Raw genomic sequence first — 15,889 nt, forward strand, 5'->3', positions numbered from 1 at the left:
AATTCATTCATAACTCTGCCCTGGCAAGAACATGGCCATCGTTAAGCATTTGCACAAAAACCCTCACAAGCTGCAGGTGGCGAAGGAGCCCGACAATGGCTATTTATGCCAAAACGCCTTTTTATAAACTCTGCTGCCCCGCTTTATCCAGAGAGCTGATCCTTGTGAGCTGCCAACAGACTAATGCTGCCGATCGCAGGCCACGGAGTGACTTTGCACCACACTTAGCATTAGTGTGATGACCCACTCCAACCTGAGCGCTGGGGAAAGCGTGGAGGACCACTGCCTGCTCCCATCCCCTGTGCCCGCAGACGCTCTCCTCCCCTCTGCCAGCCTGGGTGCCACGATGCACGTACCAGCTCAAACTGAGCCTCCCGTGGCCAAAGCCCAACTCTCGTTAGCACTCTGCCAGCTCCTCTCATGACACTGCCACACAAGCACTGGGGATTTGGGCAGTAGCTGGCATCGCTCCACGCCAGGAGCAGTGTGCCCACAGGGATGTGCCATGGCACCAGACCGGCTGCAAGGACCTGCCCAAGGTGGGACGGGCTCTGTGTGGCCACCCTGGTGCAATACTCCAGGTTATGTCACAGGCCCTGAGTTTCTCCCTGGTGCACTCATTTGCTGCTGGGTGGCAAGTGGCAGCATCAGGGTGGGTGCTGGGCTGCTGCTGTACAAGCCCTGCATGGTGTGCAAGTGGGCAGGCACTCACTCTTGGCACAGGACATGTGCTGCAGGCAGGTGAGCAAACATCGGCTGTCAGAGGGGAGCAAGATGAACCCCAATGCTACGTGCAATGCGGCAGGCACCAGGCTGTTACCTGTTGCCTGCCCAGCCCTGCATATGGTCCTTGCAGCTCTGTGTAGGATCTGTGCGGACTGGGTGGGTTATGGCCACCTGAAAGCCAGGCGTGAGCGTGGACAAGGCTTGCATGTCACAGGTGGTGAGTCAGGCCAGCGGAAGATGCTCTTGCATGCCTTTTTCCCCCTTCTTGCCTACCCCTTATCAAGCACTGCATGTGCGCAATACCACAGCCCTCTGCCAGAAGGCCCTTGGGTCCAATCCTTACTTTTGCCTGAGCCTTTTCAATTAATGTAGCCCCATTCCCCAGCCAGCCTGAATCCCCAGGAACCCCTCAGGATGGGCAGTCTCCCTCTCTCTCTCTCGCTACACTTCCCAAAAATCACCAGGCTCAACCTGCTGGCTTGAGCTCAAAGTAACGCAACTGCTACACTTGCACTGCCCAATTTGCTGGGACACCCATTCGGGCTTGGGCACAAAGGTGAGACCCAAGGAGCTGTTGGGGTCCCCATCACCCTCATTGCTCCCAGACATGGCTGTGGGTGTGTGGGAGCACAGCCACGGCTGCCCAGACAGATGGACAGATGGCACATCCCACCAACACAGGGCTGGGAGGGTCAGCTCTGCACCGCTCCTCTTGTCTACTGGGACATAGGGATGGGAAGAAAAAGTAAAGCTTTGCTGAGCACGGTTTAACCTAGCAATGACATTTCTCCTTCTCGTGAGCACTGGGCTACACGCAGTGCAAAGTAAGTGGGGACCAGCCTAAAACCCCACATGGGGAATGTCGATCGAGCATCATGACCCGTCCCATCCCCGTTGCAAGGGATGTCGCAGCCAGAAGCCCTTGCCACAAGCCCCCATGAAACCAGGCAACCAGCAAGACCCCATTTGTCTCCCAGCAGACAAAAGCGCCCGAGGACAGAGAACTGCTTCACCTGGGAACGGCCTCTCCGCAGCACAAGGCAGCACAGGTCAATGGCTCAGGGCTCCTTGCCAGTACCACTGTTGCAGCGATGTCGCAGCACATGGCAGACCCTGAACCAGCTCCCCAGGCAGAGCTGCCGTCGCTCCAGGCATGAGAGCACCATATCTCCCAAGTCAGCTGCCATGCAGCACCCCAGACATACACCAGCCAGACATGGGTTCACAAGGGTGCTTGAAACCAGTCAAGCAGTTTCTTTTTATTTCTTAAAAAAAGAAAACAAAAAAACCCACCCCACCAAAAAAACCCCAAAGAATAAAAAAAAAAAATCAGTCCCCTAATGGTGAAAGTATAGATACGGCATTTACACAGCTACATCTATCTTCCGTTGACCCCTCCCCCCCCAGTAATGTAGATTTATATGCACTTACATAATATAGTGAGACACAGACAAACAAATGGGCTTCGAGAGCCTGCGAGAAGGAGCAGGGAGCAGGGGGGACCTCCAGCCTGCCAGGGACGTGCCAAGCTGCAGGACCTCCCCGACACCCGGCTTTTCCACCCCAAGCCACGGTGATGTCCCCTCCATGCTGCAAGACCTGGCCTCGGGGCTGCGCCAGTGGTGGGCAAGGAGGGAGGCTGGTCTTTGGCTGATGGGGTGACTTGCCTTGTGGCCAAGCTCAGGGTACGGAGCCTCCCGGCAGCCCTCCTCCTCCTCACGAGGTAGTCGGGGAGCTTGGCTGCATTTGACGTGTGAGGTACAGAGAGGAGGTGCAGCCTGGCAGAGGGCATGTGTGGCTGATTTTGGACGGGGGTGGAGGCAAAGCCTTGCCAGCCCGATGGCTCTCAGTATCTTCCCGACAGGAGCCGTTGCCCAGCCCGCAGTCCCTTCGCAGATGGAAGAGTGGTAGGAAGGGGTAAGGCTTCAGGTGTTGGCATCCTACTGACGGTGACCCCCGACTTGGGCACTCACCTTGCCTTCTTGGAAGCTCTTTGGGAACAAGGGAGCGATCCTGTCATGTGCTCAATGAGCCAAATACAGTACTTGTGTCAACGAAATGAAGCACTACCAGTTCTGAGGTTCAGTCTGGGAGGAAAGCAGAAATAGCCCTCATTTAGTACGGAGGCCACAGAAACAGCATTGTCCCCTCTGAGGAAAGCCAGGGGCAGTGAGGTCTTTCAGACAGAGAAAGGAGAGACACTTCTGAGATTAAAAGGCCATCCAGCTAAGAGAGGACAAGAACACAATGCCATGGAAAAAGGGCACACAGCCCTTCCACCCCCTACATGAAACTGCCAGAGCGGACAGGGGACAGGTCCAGCCCCCTCCCCAGATACGGTGGGGACTGGATTTGGCTGCCCAGCAGCTCTGGTTTAACTCATCCTGTCCTCATTCCTTTCCAAAGCAAAGGGATTTACTGGAGCAAGAGATGCGCAGAAACAAGGCAGCATTGTTCCTGCAGCCCACCCTGCAACTCTCTCGGGAGCACATCAACACCTCGCAATGTGCCACGCAAGGAACTTTGTTATTGGATTGGGTTGCAAATGTATTGCTTATTGCCAGCTCAGGTGAGTCAGCCTGATCAGAAGCTGATGTGCCACCAGAGAAAACTGTAGGTGGCAGGGAAAGGAATCGGTCAGAGACCAGGGTGCACGAATTCCCACGGCTAAAAATGAACCTTGGTGCTTCTGGGTATGAGGCTGGACTGGGATAGTCAGAGCTTCTTTATGAGATCAAACCAGGACTGGGACAAACTGTCCCATCACCCTCCCAGAACGACCCTGGCCTGAGGCACCACCATTTTCATTCTGTATGCAGACAGAGATATCTTCAACTCCACATTTCCAGAGTAGAAAATATGGGACAGAGAAGGAAGTGAGCATCTGGGGAATGGAGAACACTCCTTCAATTCTGCCAGCCTCAAATTAGAGGGAAAACTATAATTGTTTTCAGCAGCAAAAAAATGTGGCTGCGGAGCTGTGGCTGCAGTGCTTATACTTGCAATTAGACTAGAAAGGGCAACAAGGCTCGGTCAGCAAGAAACCCACAGAAGCATTTGGTTTAAAGCTCTTCTGGAGAGAGAGATGTGGCCCTGAATCTGCAAGTAGTCAAGTACAGAGGGGAAGAAAGCAGCATTTGGGAACGACAGCTCATCCATGCTCATCCTCCTGCTGGGATAAGCAACACTGAGGGCAAGGTTAGGCTTGGCAGGCAGGAATGTCAACATGCAAAAACCTCAGGCTCTGCTTCACCTGAAGCCCCCCAAACAGCCCACCACGCAGGATGAAATGGAAGTACCTGGAAGACAGGCAGATGGGGTGACAAACAAGGCAGGGAGCCCCTGAGCACCAGACACGCCTCACAACTGGTTGTGATGAGGAGCTGAACTCCCACATTCTGGATTGCACTTGATAATATCAGCACCTACTGAAGGACCCACCTCCTGGCTGCTGCCCGCCAGCCCGGGGAAGCTCTGTGGGTCACGGGAACGGGTGGTCCCCTATTAGTCCAACAGGCAGGGCAGTCTGTGTGGGAAGGAAAGCAAAGCATCCTCTTTCCAGGGCTTTTGGGGTCATTTTGATCCTCTGTGCCTTGCATAGTATTCTTCAGCTACCGAAGCAAAACATCTCTTGTTTGGCTGCAATACTGCAAGGGAGAAGCCTGCATAGTGTCCTGGATTAGCACAGAGAGGACCTGTCATATATGTATGTGTGTGTGTATTTTTCTATATTTTTTTTTCCACCAGGATGTTGAAGTTAACACCTGTCGTAGAGCAGGGAAGAACCAAAGGACGGTCCCGTGGCATGCACAGGGGGAGAGCAAGGCACAGCCCTTAACCAGAGAGCAACGCCTGTGCCTGCACATGCATGCAGAGCTACAGGGACCCTGTTTTCAGCAATCATTCCTTCTTTTTGCCACGTTCCCTAGGGCTCTGCTACACACCTGGACTAAGCAAGGTGACCTACAACATTTGACTGTGGCCCTAAGCCTCAGGGAAAGGCAAATCCTTTTGTGCAGCAGCCAGATTTCCTTCACTGGTACCACACCACGCTTCACTTCTCTCCCTGGCTACTGCCGTATTTCACTTTAATTCCCCATACAGGTGGCAAGAATGTCTATCAAGGTCCATCTCCCCAGCATGGAGAACCATGGTAGCCATCATATGCCACAAAGCTTGGCCAGAGCAGCCCCAGCTGCACGGCTGGGCTGCCGATGAGGCCACGGGAGCGAAGTGCTCGGGGGGACATGGGGAGGAGGGCAGGTGGAAGCACAGGGGTGGGGAGGGGAAGCCAAGCTGCTTCCTCCACACTGCTGCCAACGGGCACCAGCTGGAATGTGTGGGATCTCAATTATGATCTTTTTTTAAAGCCAGCCTCACCTAAAACTATAAATTAATCTGCTAATTAAATACTCAGGTGAGAGACCAGGGAACCTCCAGCTGTGCAAGCAGAGGACCAGCTATGGCTTCTTCCGTAGGTAATTGGAAGGGATCCAGCCCTCCCAGCACGGACCCCCAGTCAGGACCTTGCAAAACCACCAACCACTGCTGTTCTTCTCACGAACTTCAAACAAAGTCCCTTCTTTAAAGCTGTTGGTCTCCTCATCGCCTTCAAAATCTGCCACTGCCACATAGAGAGCTTCCCTGGCAATGTCCAGACTGGAGATAGGGGCCGAGGTCCTCTCCTTTGCTTCCCCTCTCTCCACTGGCTTAGATATGACCTTTGGGCTTACGCTGCTTTTCACTTTGGCTTCGTCTTGGACAGAGGCAGAGAGGAATGGCTTGGCTTTTGGAGGAACCAGCATGGGCCTCCCCGGTACTGGGGATGACCTGATTTCGGGTGCTTCCCGTGCTGGGGCCCTGAGCTCTGCCGTGGGGCCGGACGCAGGACCCCCCGTTTTCTTGGGGGGGGGTGGTCTGCGGGGTGGCCCAACAGGGCGCTGCGGCGGGGGGTCCCCGGTACCTGGGGGGAGCTGGGCCCAGGGGAGATTTGGGCAGCGCCTCTTTTGTGGTGTGGCTGTCCAGCTTGGGCAGGGGTTTGCTCTCCACGCTTGGTCGCTCCTGAAACCTTCCAGAAGCCTCTGAAGAGGCGTTACTGAAGGAGCTTTCACCGGCAGCGGTGTCCTGCTCACAGGGTTTCTCTGGGCACTTTGCAGGTCTAAGCTTGCTCCGCAGGCTGCAAATGTCCAGATTATCATCAGCTGGAGGTGGGTCAGTCCGGGGGGCTGCAGCAGGTTTTGGCCTGATCTGAGGTCTTGACTTCAAGAACGGATTCTGGGCGATGGGCTCAGGCTTGTCCTCCACAGGCTCAGCTTTTGGCTTGGTTGGCTTGACAATGGGCCGGAGGTTTGGCTTCTTCACCTCCTTGGCTGACACCTTGTGTCCACATTCCAGTCCCATTTCATTTTTCAGCTGGAAGAGTTTGCTCTTCTCTGGTTTCAGCTCAGGTTTCTTGCTGTCCTTCGGGGCTGCCGACTGCTTGGGTGGGATCATGGGCAAAATCATGCCCGGAGGCTTGGGGGGAGGCCTCTGCCTCTCCAGTAACTCGCCTTCTGATTTAATGATGGACTCCTTCCTGGGCGGTAGGCTGGGCTTCTCCTCTGTGTCACGGTCCAAGATCTCTTCGTAACCACTGGCAAAGGCTAGGTCCCCACTCTCGGGAGCCTCCTTCCCCTTCCAGTCTTTGGCCCACTTCCCACCACAGTCCGTACCGTTAGGAGGAGCCTCTGGCAGAGGACGGCACGGCCCCGTCACTTCCTCGGCGGTGCTGCTGTCAGCCGCGGTGTCGCCGAGCCGGAGCTGAGCCATCTCGTTAGGTAGCGGAGCCAGGAAATTCGGTCTGGACGCGTTGCTGGTTTTCTTGTACTTATCGATGAACGTGGCGGGGGCCCAGCCTTCCTTCTCCTCAATCTGAATGTACCACCAGCCGCTCAGGTTCTTCTCAATAACCTGCCGAGGGGAAAGGAAACCTCAGACATCCATGCAGGAGCCCTCTCTGCACAGGAGGGGATGCTGGGTGTCTCTGAAATATTGCCAGGGTGGTATATGGCCTCGGTGCCTCCCTGTCCCGGTAACCAAAAGCCATGTAGTCACAGCACTGGTATCCTAACAGGAGGGGAACCTGCTAACGACCTCTGCCAGGGAAGGGGACCTGCATGCCATGGGACCAAGGAATGACATAGCCATGTCAAGGAGCTGCGGCTGAGCTGTCACCATCCTGGCTGGGATGCCGGGTACTGGCGGTGGCCACTGCGCGGCACTGTCGGAGCGATCCCCCGGCAGCGGTACTGCACCGGTCAGCAACCGTCCGGCCTCGGCGGGCTCCAGACGTGGGGATGGGACCTCAGAGGAGCTGACTGGGGCAGCCGTAAAGGAAAAAAATCCTCTTAGAGAGGCACTGGTTACATTTTGTAAAACCACAATCACATCTGCAAGAGGGGTTCTGCCAGCAAAAGCCGGTGTGCTAGGAAAGCAATTCTGAAAAGGCTTTTAACTTTCTACCTCGCCTAAATAAGAAAAAAACATCATCTCTACCCCCATTTGTGATGTGGTTTTAATTTCCACCAGCTCAGACACACAGCACCCACACACTTGGGGGACAGGAGGCCACCAAGAGCACCAGGGACTCCAGAGTCTCATGAGCTCATATGGGTTTTTCTCCCAGTCTAGGAGAGCCCTGGGATGTTAACAGTCCACAGAGGCAATCACATGCCCCACCATGCTCAGTTTCCACCCAGAACGCCATGGTGAGCAGATCTTCCCTGCCTGGAAAGGGAGCTCCTGCCTGAAACAGATCCCTGGGCAATATGAGTCAGAAGCGCTGCACTGACGTGAAGATGTGAGAAGAGAAGATGACAGTCTCACCTCTACTTTCATTCCTGCCTGGAAGCTGATGCCATCAGGGATGGTGGTCTGGAAGTCAGCGATGGTGTAATATTCCTCTTCCACTTGAGGAGGGACAGGAGGTTTAGGCAGGTTCAAACCACGTGGCTATGACAAGAACAAAGAAAATCCATCAGCGTGTTTCTACAGAAGGTACGACACAACATTCGCACATCCCACCAGCCTGCAGAGACACAAACCAGCACATCCAGGCCAGGGAGATCAACTCTGCCCACGCAGCATCCTCACCGACACAAACCAGCAAACCCTTTCCAGGCTGAGCAGAAAAGTGCTCAGCGCCAGAGTTCTCGCTGACAGCAGTCACCCTCCCCAGAGGGCAGGAGCCAGTCTGCAGCCTCCCACTGGCAACCCAGCCTTGCAGGACACACTGGCCAAAAGTTCATTTAAAGACCACATGCAAAGAGAGGAGTCTTAAGACAGCAGGGGGGCAGCATGCATGCTCCAGCCTTGACCAAGAGCAGAGCCCATGGTACAGGGGCAAGAAACCAGGCAAAGAATAACCAGTGACAGGAGCTCCTTTCAGTGCTCCTCTCTGACTCCCTTTACCTTTGCTGCTCTCCTACCTCAGCCGGCACTTACTATGGTGAGATCTCGGCGAGGAGGGGGTCTCTGCCTCATCTTTGGTGATTCTGTGGAGGAAGAATTTCAGATGCTGTTGATTTTCTGGCTTTTCGTTGTACGTGTGCTCACAAGAGACAAGTGATGGAGAAAACAGAAAGGCAAGGACCAAGTCTGCCCCACAGGCAAGGAAGCCAAAGGAGGAACCTGTCTGTCCAACACCCTGAGTGGCACAGGTCACCCAGGTTTCGAGGGCATCCCACTGGAAGAGGAACCAGCTTTGCACCATTAGGTGCAATTCTGGGAAATGCAGCTGAGGTGACCATGCGAAATTTTTTTTTTCATTGCAGATCTGACCCAGAAGACCTGACCTGCAGAGGGGTTAAAATGCCCCAGCTTCTGAGAGGAGAGCATCTCCAGCTGAAACTGCAGTCTGGGAGGGCATCCTCATCACATTTGCTGATCCTCAGCAGGTCCCTGGGCAGCACTGTGCCCGTGCCCCATCTGCCTGTGCAATGCCACCTCCAGACCTTGCTGCAGAGCTCACAGCACCCGCAAGCCTTCTGCCTCTCTCACACCCCATTACATCGCCCAAAAGCCTGCAGGAAAGGCTGTGCTTACACCCCAGCCACCACTGGTCTCCTCCCGACTGGCCACTTACTGCGTCGGATGTCAGCATTGGGCAGGGGACGGCTGTCGAATCTCCCATCCCTTTGGCCTGCAAGCCCATCTTTCTCTCGGCTTGCCACGACCTGCTGCCGGGAGATGCCATCCAGATCCAAGGCACATGAATGAGCAGAGGAGCCTGACCCCAGCTTCTGCGAGAACATCTCTCCATTCCCCTTTTTGAGGTAGGACGCGGGGGCCCAGCCTTCTTGGCCCTGGTACCTGTGGCGGCAACAACAACAGCAGCATCACTGCGCAGAGTCCCTGCGCTGCACCGGGGCCACAAGCCCTTCCCGGAGGAGTGACCCCGCTGCTCTCGAGTGGTGTTGAGCCATCGGACAACCGCAGAGCCAGAGCTCAGGACACACACTGACCAAAGATACCGCATGATCCCAGCAAAATGAGCTTGCCAGGTGTCATGCTCCGTGGCACGTGGGCACCTGGAGAGCTCCAGCCATGACTAATGCTCCCGTGCAAGCTGGCCACAGCCAGCGGGCCAAGGGCTGGGAATGGCACGAAGCCCCATTTCCTTTTCTCCTTGGCCATGGCACTGGTTCAGGAATGAAACGCACTGGCGTGGGAATCCAAGGGGAAAACCAGAGGGCTGCTGCTAGGATTGATGTACCTGGGCTCTGGAGAAAGCACAAGCCCTCCGCCTGCATGCCGGCAGCCTGGATCCCTTCCCTGCTCTAAAACTGCAGTTTAGGAGAAACCAGCCCTGCGATCTGATTGAAAAACCACATCCGCAGAGTCTCCCTGCCATGCCAGAGGGTCCCTCGCCAGCGTCAGAGACTCTCCCCGCTGGCTGGGCTGCAGCCACTACGCTCAGATGGCACCAGCTACCGAGCTTGTAATTGCCTTTAGAGCTCTCGTGGCAGCACTCCTCTGCTTAAAAAGTCAATGGATATTTTTCTGGGGCTTTGCTGCTGCCAGGACCACAGGTTCAATGTAAGGTTAAGAAAATTGCAGCATGTGCTCCCACCCTGCTCATGTCCGGCCGTTTGCTAGACCACAGGCAAGAGAAAATGAGCTTCCAGGAGAAAACATCTATCAGCTCTTGATGATCTGGAGTCTTTGGCCTCAGCACCCCCTGCACAGAGCAGATCTGGCCCAGACAACAGCCCTTCTTCACAGGAGCCTCCTAACAGAGCCAGAGGATCCAGCCTGCCTCGGGGACACTTACCGGTTTTCCTCTCAGCAGCACACGACGTAACACTAACGCCCTCACACCCGTTCCCTTTGCACTGTGTGCACATGTGATGCCGTGACGCAGTCCACCTCTCAGCACAGGAAATCGGGGGATTTTAAAGATGTTCAAGCAGAGCTATCCTTGGCTGAAGCCCCGAACGTCAGCTAGCCGTAGTTTGTAGTTACGGAGAGAAATGAGTTCTGGTATTCTGGCCTTCCCGACACCCTAGACTTGCCTTTGGACTGTACATCCCATGTGCATTGGGTCTCTGCTTTGCACAGGCTCAGCTGCAGTGCCAGGGAAGAGCAAGAGGTAGGGACAGTACCTGATTTTCCACCAGCCCTCCAGGTTCTTCTGGATCACCTCCACTACAGTCCCTTTGTCCAAGTTCATCTCATCCTGGTCTCTTGCGGTATACGGGTAAATAACGGTGTACTTCTCCTCTGTTGGAAAGAAAGTGCAGTTTCACAGAGATACTGTTTTATGGAAATCTGGACTCAGATGAACAATGGTTAAGTGCTTTAAATGATAATTCTTGTTGTAATATAGGTGCAAACACACAGAGATACACAACCATGTGAAAGAAATGCCAGTGAAATATATTTCAAAATAAAATAAACCTAGTTGGGTTTTGAAATGTAAGTTTTGGTGAGCTAGTCTGGTCCAAGGAGAAGTCTAAAACAGTTCCTCCTCTTCCTTAGGACTAAAGACTATCTTTTACATGACAGCTCTCCTTTCACTTGCTCTTCGCAGAAGCCCTTCCATGCATCCATTTCAGTTCAAATGTCTTTCTCAGAGCCTTTAAAGAACTGTCCTCTATACAGGGAAAGAAATCCCACGGGCATCAGGGAGTAACCCCACACATCCTGACAGGTCTAAAACTGCTCTACAACAGCAGGTCTACATGAACTTCCCTGTTCAACAGCTGGGTCCCCCAAGACATTGGTGAAAGCCATGTGGTAAGCCTGGAGAAGAGTCTGATGTCCTGTCCACGAGACCAAATGATGGTAAGCAGGGACATGGATGCTCCTCCCTTCAAGAGGAAGGGGAGACATCCTAACACCCATGTGGACATGTCAGACAAACAGGTCCATCAATCCACCCCTCTCCCTCACCTTATCCTGTCCTCTCTCAAAGAAACCCAGGAAAGCAATTGCCTGTCCTTAAGCAGTGTCACAATAGGGTGAAGGCCATTTTGGGAAACGTCTACCTCAAACCCCACACCACTAGACATTCATACATCCCCACCGTGCAGGTTTCCTGGATTTGTCTTCTGGGAGGAGCACAGCCCTTGAAGGGCCTGATTTCCACTCTCTTTGTGCAAATAAGTCAAAGCAGAAAATGTCCTGTCATATCCAGCAAAACCAAGGTGTCTCTTCTCCTGACCCCATCTGAGCCACCAACCCCAGGACCATGGCTCAGAGGAGTGACTCTTACAGGAACCAAGGCAGCAGTTGCAAGAAGTCTGCATACACATGTTGGGGTAAAGCCTCTGTACCCAAAACAAGCCTCAAAAAGTGAGGAGGGACATCTGATAGCGGAAAGAGAGGTGGAAATGAGCGGGCCTAAGGAAGGCTGAGGAGCATGTATGGCACACACTGAGGACTGACACAAGCAGGGGTCATCACATGCAAAGCAAACAAACATGCAGACAATAAGGCTCCAAGCACAAAACATGGGCAGCCAAACAAGTCTCTCTGAAGTCCACCTTGACCCCATCCACTGGTGTACAAGTCCCCAAGAGTCCGACGGCGGCCAACGTGCCTGGGCAGAGACCAGTATCTCCATGGGACTGGGAAGAGCATGTTGGGGAAGCAGGAGAAGGACAAGAGAGGATGTAAGGAGGCGGCACTTCAGTCCAAGCGGAGACAGGGCTGACACCAGAGAGTGGCACAGAGACTGTACTCACCTGGAGCCCTCTGAGGGCTGAGCCCCCCTCCCACCTCCAGCTCCCCAGAGGAGGGGCTGATCCAGCTACAGCACTGCTTTGAGCATACAGTCATCAATGGGAAGGATGTGTTCTCCAGGGGCATTTCAGTTTTGCTCTAAGCAAAGGTTGCAACCTTGCTATTCTCATAATGCGAGCTCATGCATGCTCTTTGTTCTGCGTGGGTTTAGAAAACGCGTGAATTGTCCTAGGACCTAAGCTTTGCTCCTCCTCCAGTGCAGGTGAAACAGCTCCCTGGGGCCTAAAGGAGGCACTGGGATGGCAGGACTGAGTGTTCCCTGGAGATGGCACCTTCAGCCCCTCCGTTGGTGAGCAGAGAGGCCAGCAGTTACACTGCCAGCATCCAGCTGCCTCACTCCTGCTGCAGCACTGGAGCAGAGCACTGGGCAGGCAGGACCATTATGGGTAGACATGACTGAAGAGCATGTGTGGGTTTGCCTAAGTCCTGCCTAAGTCAGGAAGGGCTACGCAGTCCTGTGAGCAGCTCAGTGCAGTTCAGCAAGAAGAAGCTAGGGCAGGTATCTCCAGCACCTTCTTACCTTCATCGGGCTGCATGGAGAATTCATCCTGGACACCATCCTGGGCCTCCAGGCAGGTCGCCGGCACCCAGCCTTGTTCCTCCGACGTGCTCACAAACCACCAGCCTGAGAAGAAAACAGCAGGTGGCTCAGCCAAGGGCTCCCACCAGCCAAAAACTCCCTCCCTCCCTCCAAACCATGAGCCTGGGGGGCCTTTGCCCTCTCCTTGCTGCCTACATGGGAAGCTGGGGTGACCCCAAAGCGACAGAGCCAAGCACTATCCAAAACAGGAGCACAGAGAACAGCACAGGAGAATCGCAGCTGAATGATATCTAAATGTACAGTTCCCTCCTCACGAAAAATACGGGAGGCTGAGAACTGGATGGCTCCAGCCACCGCGTTTGCTTTCCTTTTTTTCTCTTTTTGTGGTTCATTTTCTCTCAGTCTGGGTCAGCAAGCCCAGGCTAATTAGCAGAGATGAATACACTGTCTGCAAATCGATAGCTGACTCCTGCTGCGCTCTCGCCTTCTTTACATTTGTGGAAACAGCAAATTTTAAAAGCTAAGAGCAAATGCAGGATTAAAACATGAGCTCTCTCAGTGGAAACCTAGCCAGCTCCATAGCGGCCACAAGCAATTCTGGGCCACCCTGGGTGTCCAATCAAAATAAACACGTGCTCCTTGGTTATTAAAAGCACAAGTTATTTGTGTCTTTAGGGGGGAAAAAATAAAGACCGAGCGTTATCCTCAGAACCTCACGAGTGAGTCATTTAGAAAGACAACTAGATTGTCGCAGAGGGAATCAGCAGCTACCTGCGTGGAAGGGAAAACCAGGGCTGACATTTTATAAATTATTTGCCATAGCTTTTGAATTCGCTGTGCTAATAGGTTTCACTTGCTTCAGGGCTGCTTTTATTTTCCTCATTCTCAAACATAGCTGCTGGTGCAACTAATCCTCTGGGAACCGGCTTTCCAGCATTTTAAAACCTATTTTCACAATTTATCTTTACATCCCCCTAAGCAACTTCTGTTAACTTCAGGGAATAAATTCCCCTTTTCAACAAACTCCAGAAGTTGGGCCCATGACATGACTCAATCCCTTTACAGAGGCTAAGAGCAAGTTTAAATTTTGGAGCAAGTGAATAGCTCGGCTGCCTGCCCCGCTCCACAGCCGGGTGCTTCATTGTGTTCGGAGGCAGGAATTCTGAATGCACAATGGGGGCTTTCATGGGCAGCATGAGAGGGTCCCCCTCTGTCAATAAAACAAGCCTGCCAACTCCGGGAATGGTTTTTGTCCTCAGGACCCATCGGCCAAGTTTTTCAGGATGAAGAAGCATAAAGTAGAGACTGTAAAAGATGGACGGCGCCTGGCGCTCAGCACACGGGTAATCAGACCCTTCCTTTAGAGACAGCCCTGAAGTCTTGTCCACGCTCATACAGACAGCCTGCGGACTGAAGCCCCTTCCTCCACGTCCCACCTTAGCTGGCCATCCAAGAACATCCCTGTGAGGTACCTGGAGGCTGCTTCGCTTAAGGTCCTGACAATACAGGATTGCTATTCCTGCCCCTGCTCTGTGACGGAGAGTAGACCCGAAGCCCTCTGCCAAGCCAAACTCTCTGTACCTGATTCATTCTTCTCAATGATATCCACCAACTGGCCCACGCACAAGCTGATCTCGGAGCTCTCCTGCTTCTGGTAGTCCGCCACCACGACATACTGCTCCAGCACCAAGGGGTCGACCGACGCAGAGTCAGCTCCTGCACAGGGGGGACAAGAACCGACCCATGTGCCAGGGTCAGCACCAGCACCCAACAGCACGGGCCACCGCTCCCGAGCACCTGCTGGTTTGCGAGCAGCTCCAGGACACCCTGGGGACCCCAGCGTGAGATGTGAGCCAGAGACTTGGGCAGAGTGAGGAGGAGAGAGACCAAACCAGCAGCCAGGTGAGATGGGTACAGCCAGGTGAGACCTTTCACTTGCTACCCACCTTCCTGGTCACAGACAGAGCCGTCCAAGCAACCCCACCACCGCCACAGACGCACACAGCAGCCTGGTCCCTGCTGTTGGAGTCCGAAGGGGCTTGGGGCAATCTCCTGTGCACTGGCACCAGCTGCCCACACACATAGACCAACTCAATACACACAACCTGCAGTGAGTTTTGCCGGTCCTGGCTAAAGAGCCTAGACATCCAGGCGGAGGGGTGTCTGTAGGACAGAGCAGCACACTCCGGTCATTATTGCCCTTACATATTTCGGTCACAGCTCACCAACACGGTTTGCTCTCTCTGCTATTTGCTCCACTAACTCTGCTCAGCTCCTCCTGCTAGAGATCCCAATTTCACGACAGAAAAGGAAAAACCAAAATACCCCAAGGAGGAGCAAAGGGGCAGGCTACACCGAGAGCAAAGCCCTCCTTTGGCCAGGCAGAGGGTCGCCAGCCGGAGGAGAGGGGGATGCGGCCGGGCTGCAGGCAGCACCAGGGGCAGGGCCCCCCCGCCAGGGGACCGCCAGGGCAAGGCTCCTTGGTGTTTTGCAAGCACCGTTTTCCTTTAGGAGAGTGCTCTGGATATAGATGAACCCCCTCCGCTTGGCGTTGCTTGCTATGGTAGCACTGCAGTAGAGGTTTCCGCTCGCACCTGTTACTGCTTTAGAAACACGGCCCCAAGTTTGTCCCTAGACACCCACCAAAGATACCCTTTTTCTTCATGTGCACGGAGGCTTGCTGTGTGCGGGGAGACGACCAAGTGACCCAGGGCTTTGCAGGCTCACGTCAGCAGATGCTATGTGTGCTCAGTGCCCAGACCAGCCTATTCAAACCCACCAAGCCGGGTGTTCGCTCAGTCTCAGCCTCCCACTACACCAGCCGCAAGGCGTTCCGTTACCCAAAGCACCAGCAGCGCTTGCCCCATCTACCTCCAAAAGCCTCCAGGAAGGGAAAAGGTGCCAGAAACTCTTGCCCGTGACTGCCCTCCACCCCGAGCCCTGGCTCTGACCTCCAACCTAACACTTAGCCTTGTGGCTTCGCCACCCGTCAGATGAGGACATTATTATATTACACTATTCTCCCCAGGTGCAGTAAGAATTAATATTTGTGAAGTGCTTTGGAAAGAGCATAGTGTTAATTATACAAAAGAATCACACACCTGATCGTGGGTGTTGTGTCAAATTTACAGGGGCTGTGCATGTACCCTGAGCAGGGAGCCTCAAGTTTTGGGTCAGGGCAGAAATCACATCCCGCCCAGCCCTCTAGCTGCTACAGCACAGCAGATATACGGGACAATTACCTCCCAGTCTCTGAAGGGTGTGAAATTACAAAGAGAGTGGTGGTCCCTTGGGACAATTACGGAATCACGGAATCACAGAATTGGTTTGGTTGGAAGA

General features: G+C 54.0%; 1 protein-coding gene across 1 annotated transcript; it reads right to left on the reverse strand.

The window, feature by feature from the left end:
- Positions 1 to 5,186: 5,186 nt before the first annotated feature.
- Positions 5,187 to 14,266, reverse strand: SH3PXD2B (SH3 and PX domains 2B; the record flags this gene model as incomplete). Its single annotated transcript, XM_009704065.1, is given in 8 exon segments — positions 5,187 to 5,697; positions 5,699 to 6,675; positions 7,591 to 7,716; positions 8,209 to 8,258; positions 8,849 to 9,075; positions 10,368 to 10,485; positions 12,530 to 12,634; positions 14,132 to 14,266. Coding segments are annotated over 8 exon segments (2,249 nt in total), but the record flags the coding sequence as incomplete, so codon positions are not given.
- Positions 14,267 to 15,889: the final 1,623 nt, after the last annotated feature.

The sequence above is a fragment of the Cariama cristata genome, unplaced genomic scaffold (genome assembly GCF_000690535.1).
Source record: "Cariama cristata isolate BGI_N322 unplaced genomic scaffold, ASM69053v1 scaffold31417, whole genome shotgun sequence".
Taxonomy (NCBI): Eukaryota; Metazoa; Chordata; class Aves; order Cariamiformes; family Cariamidae; genus Cariama; species Cariama cristata.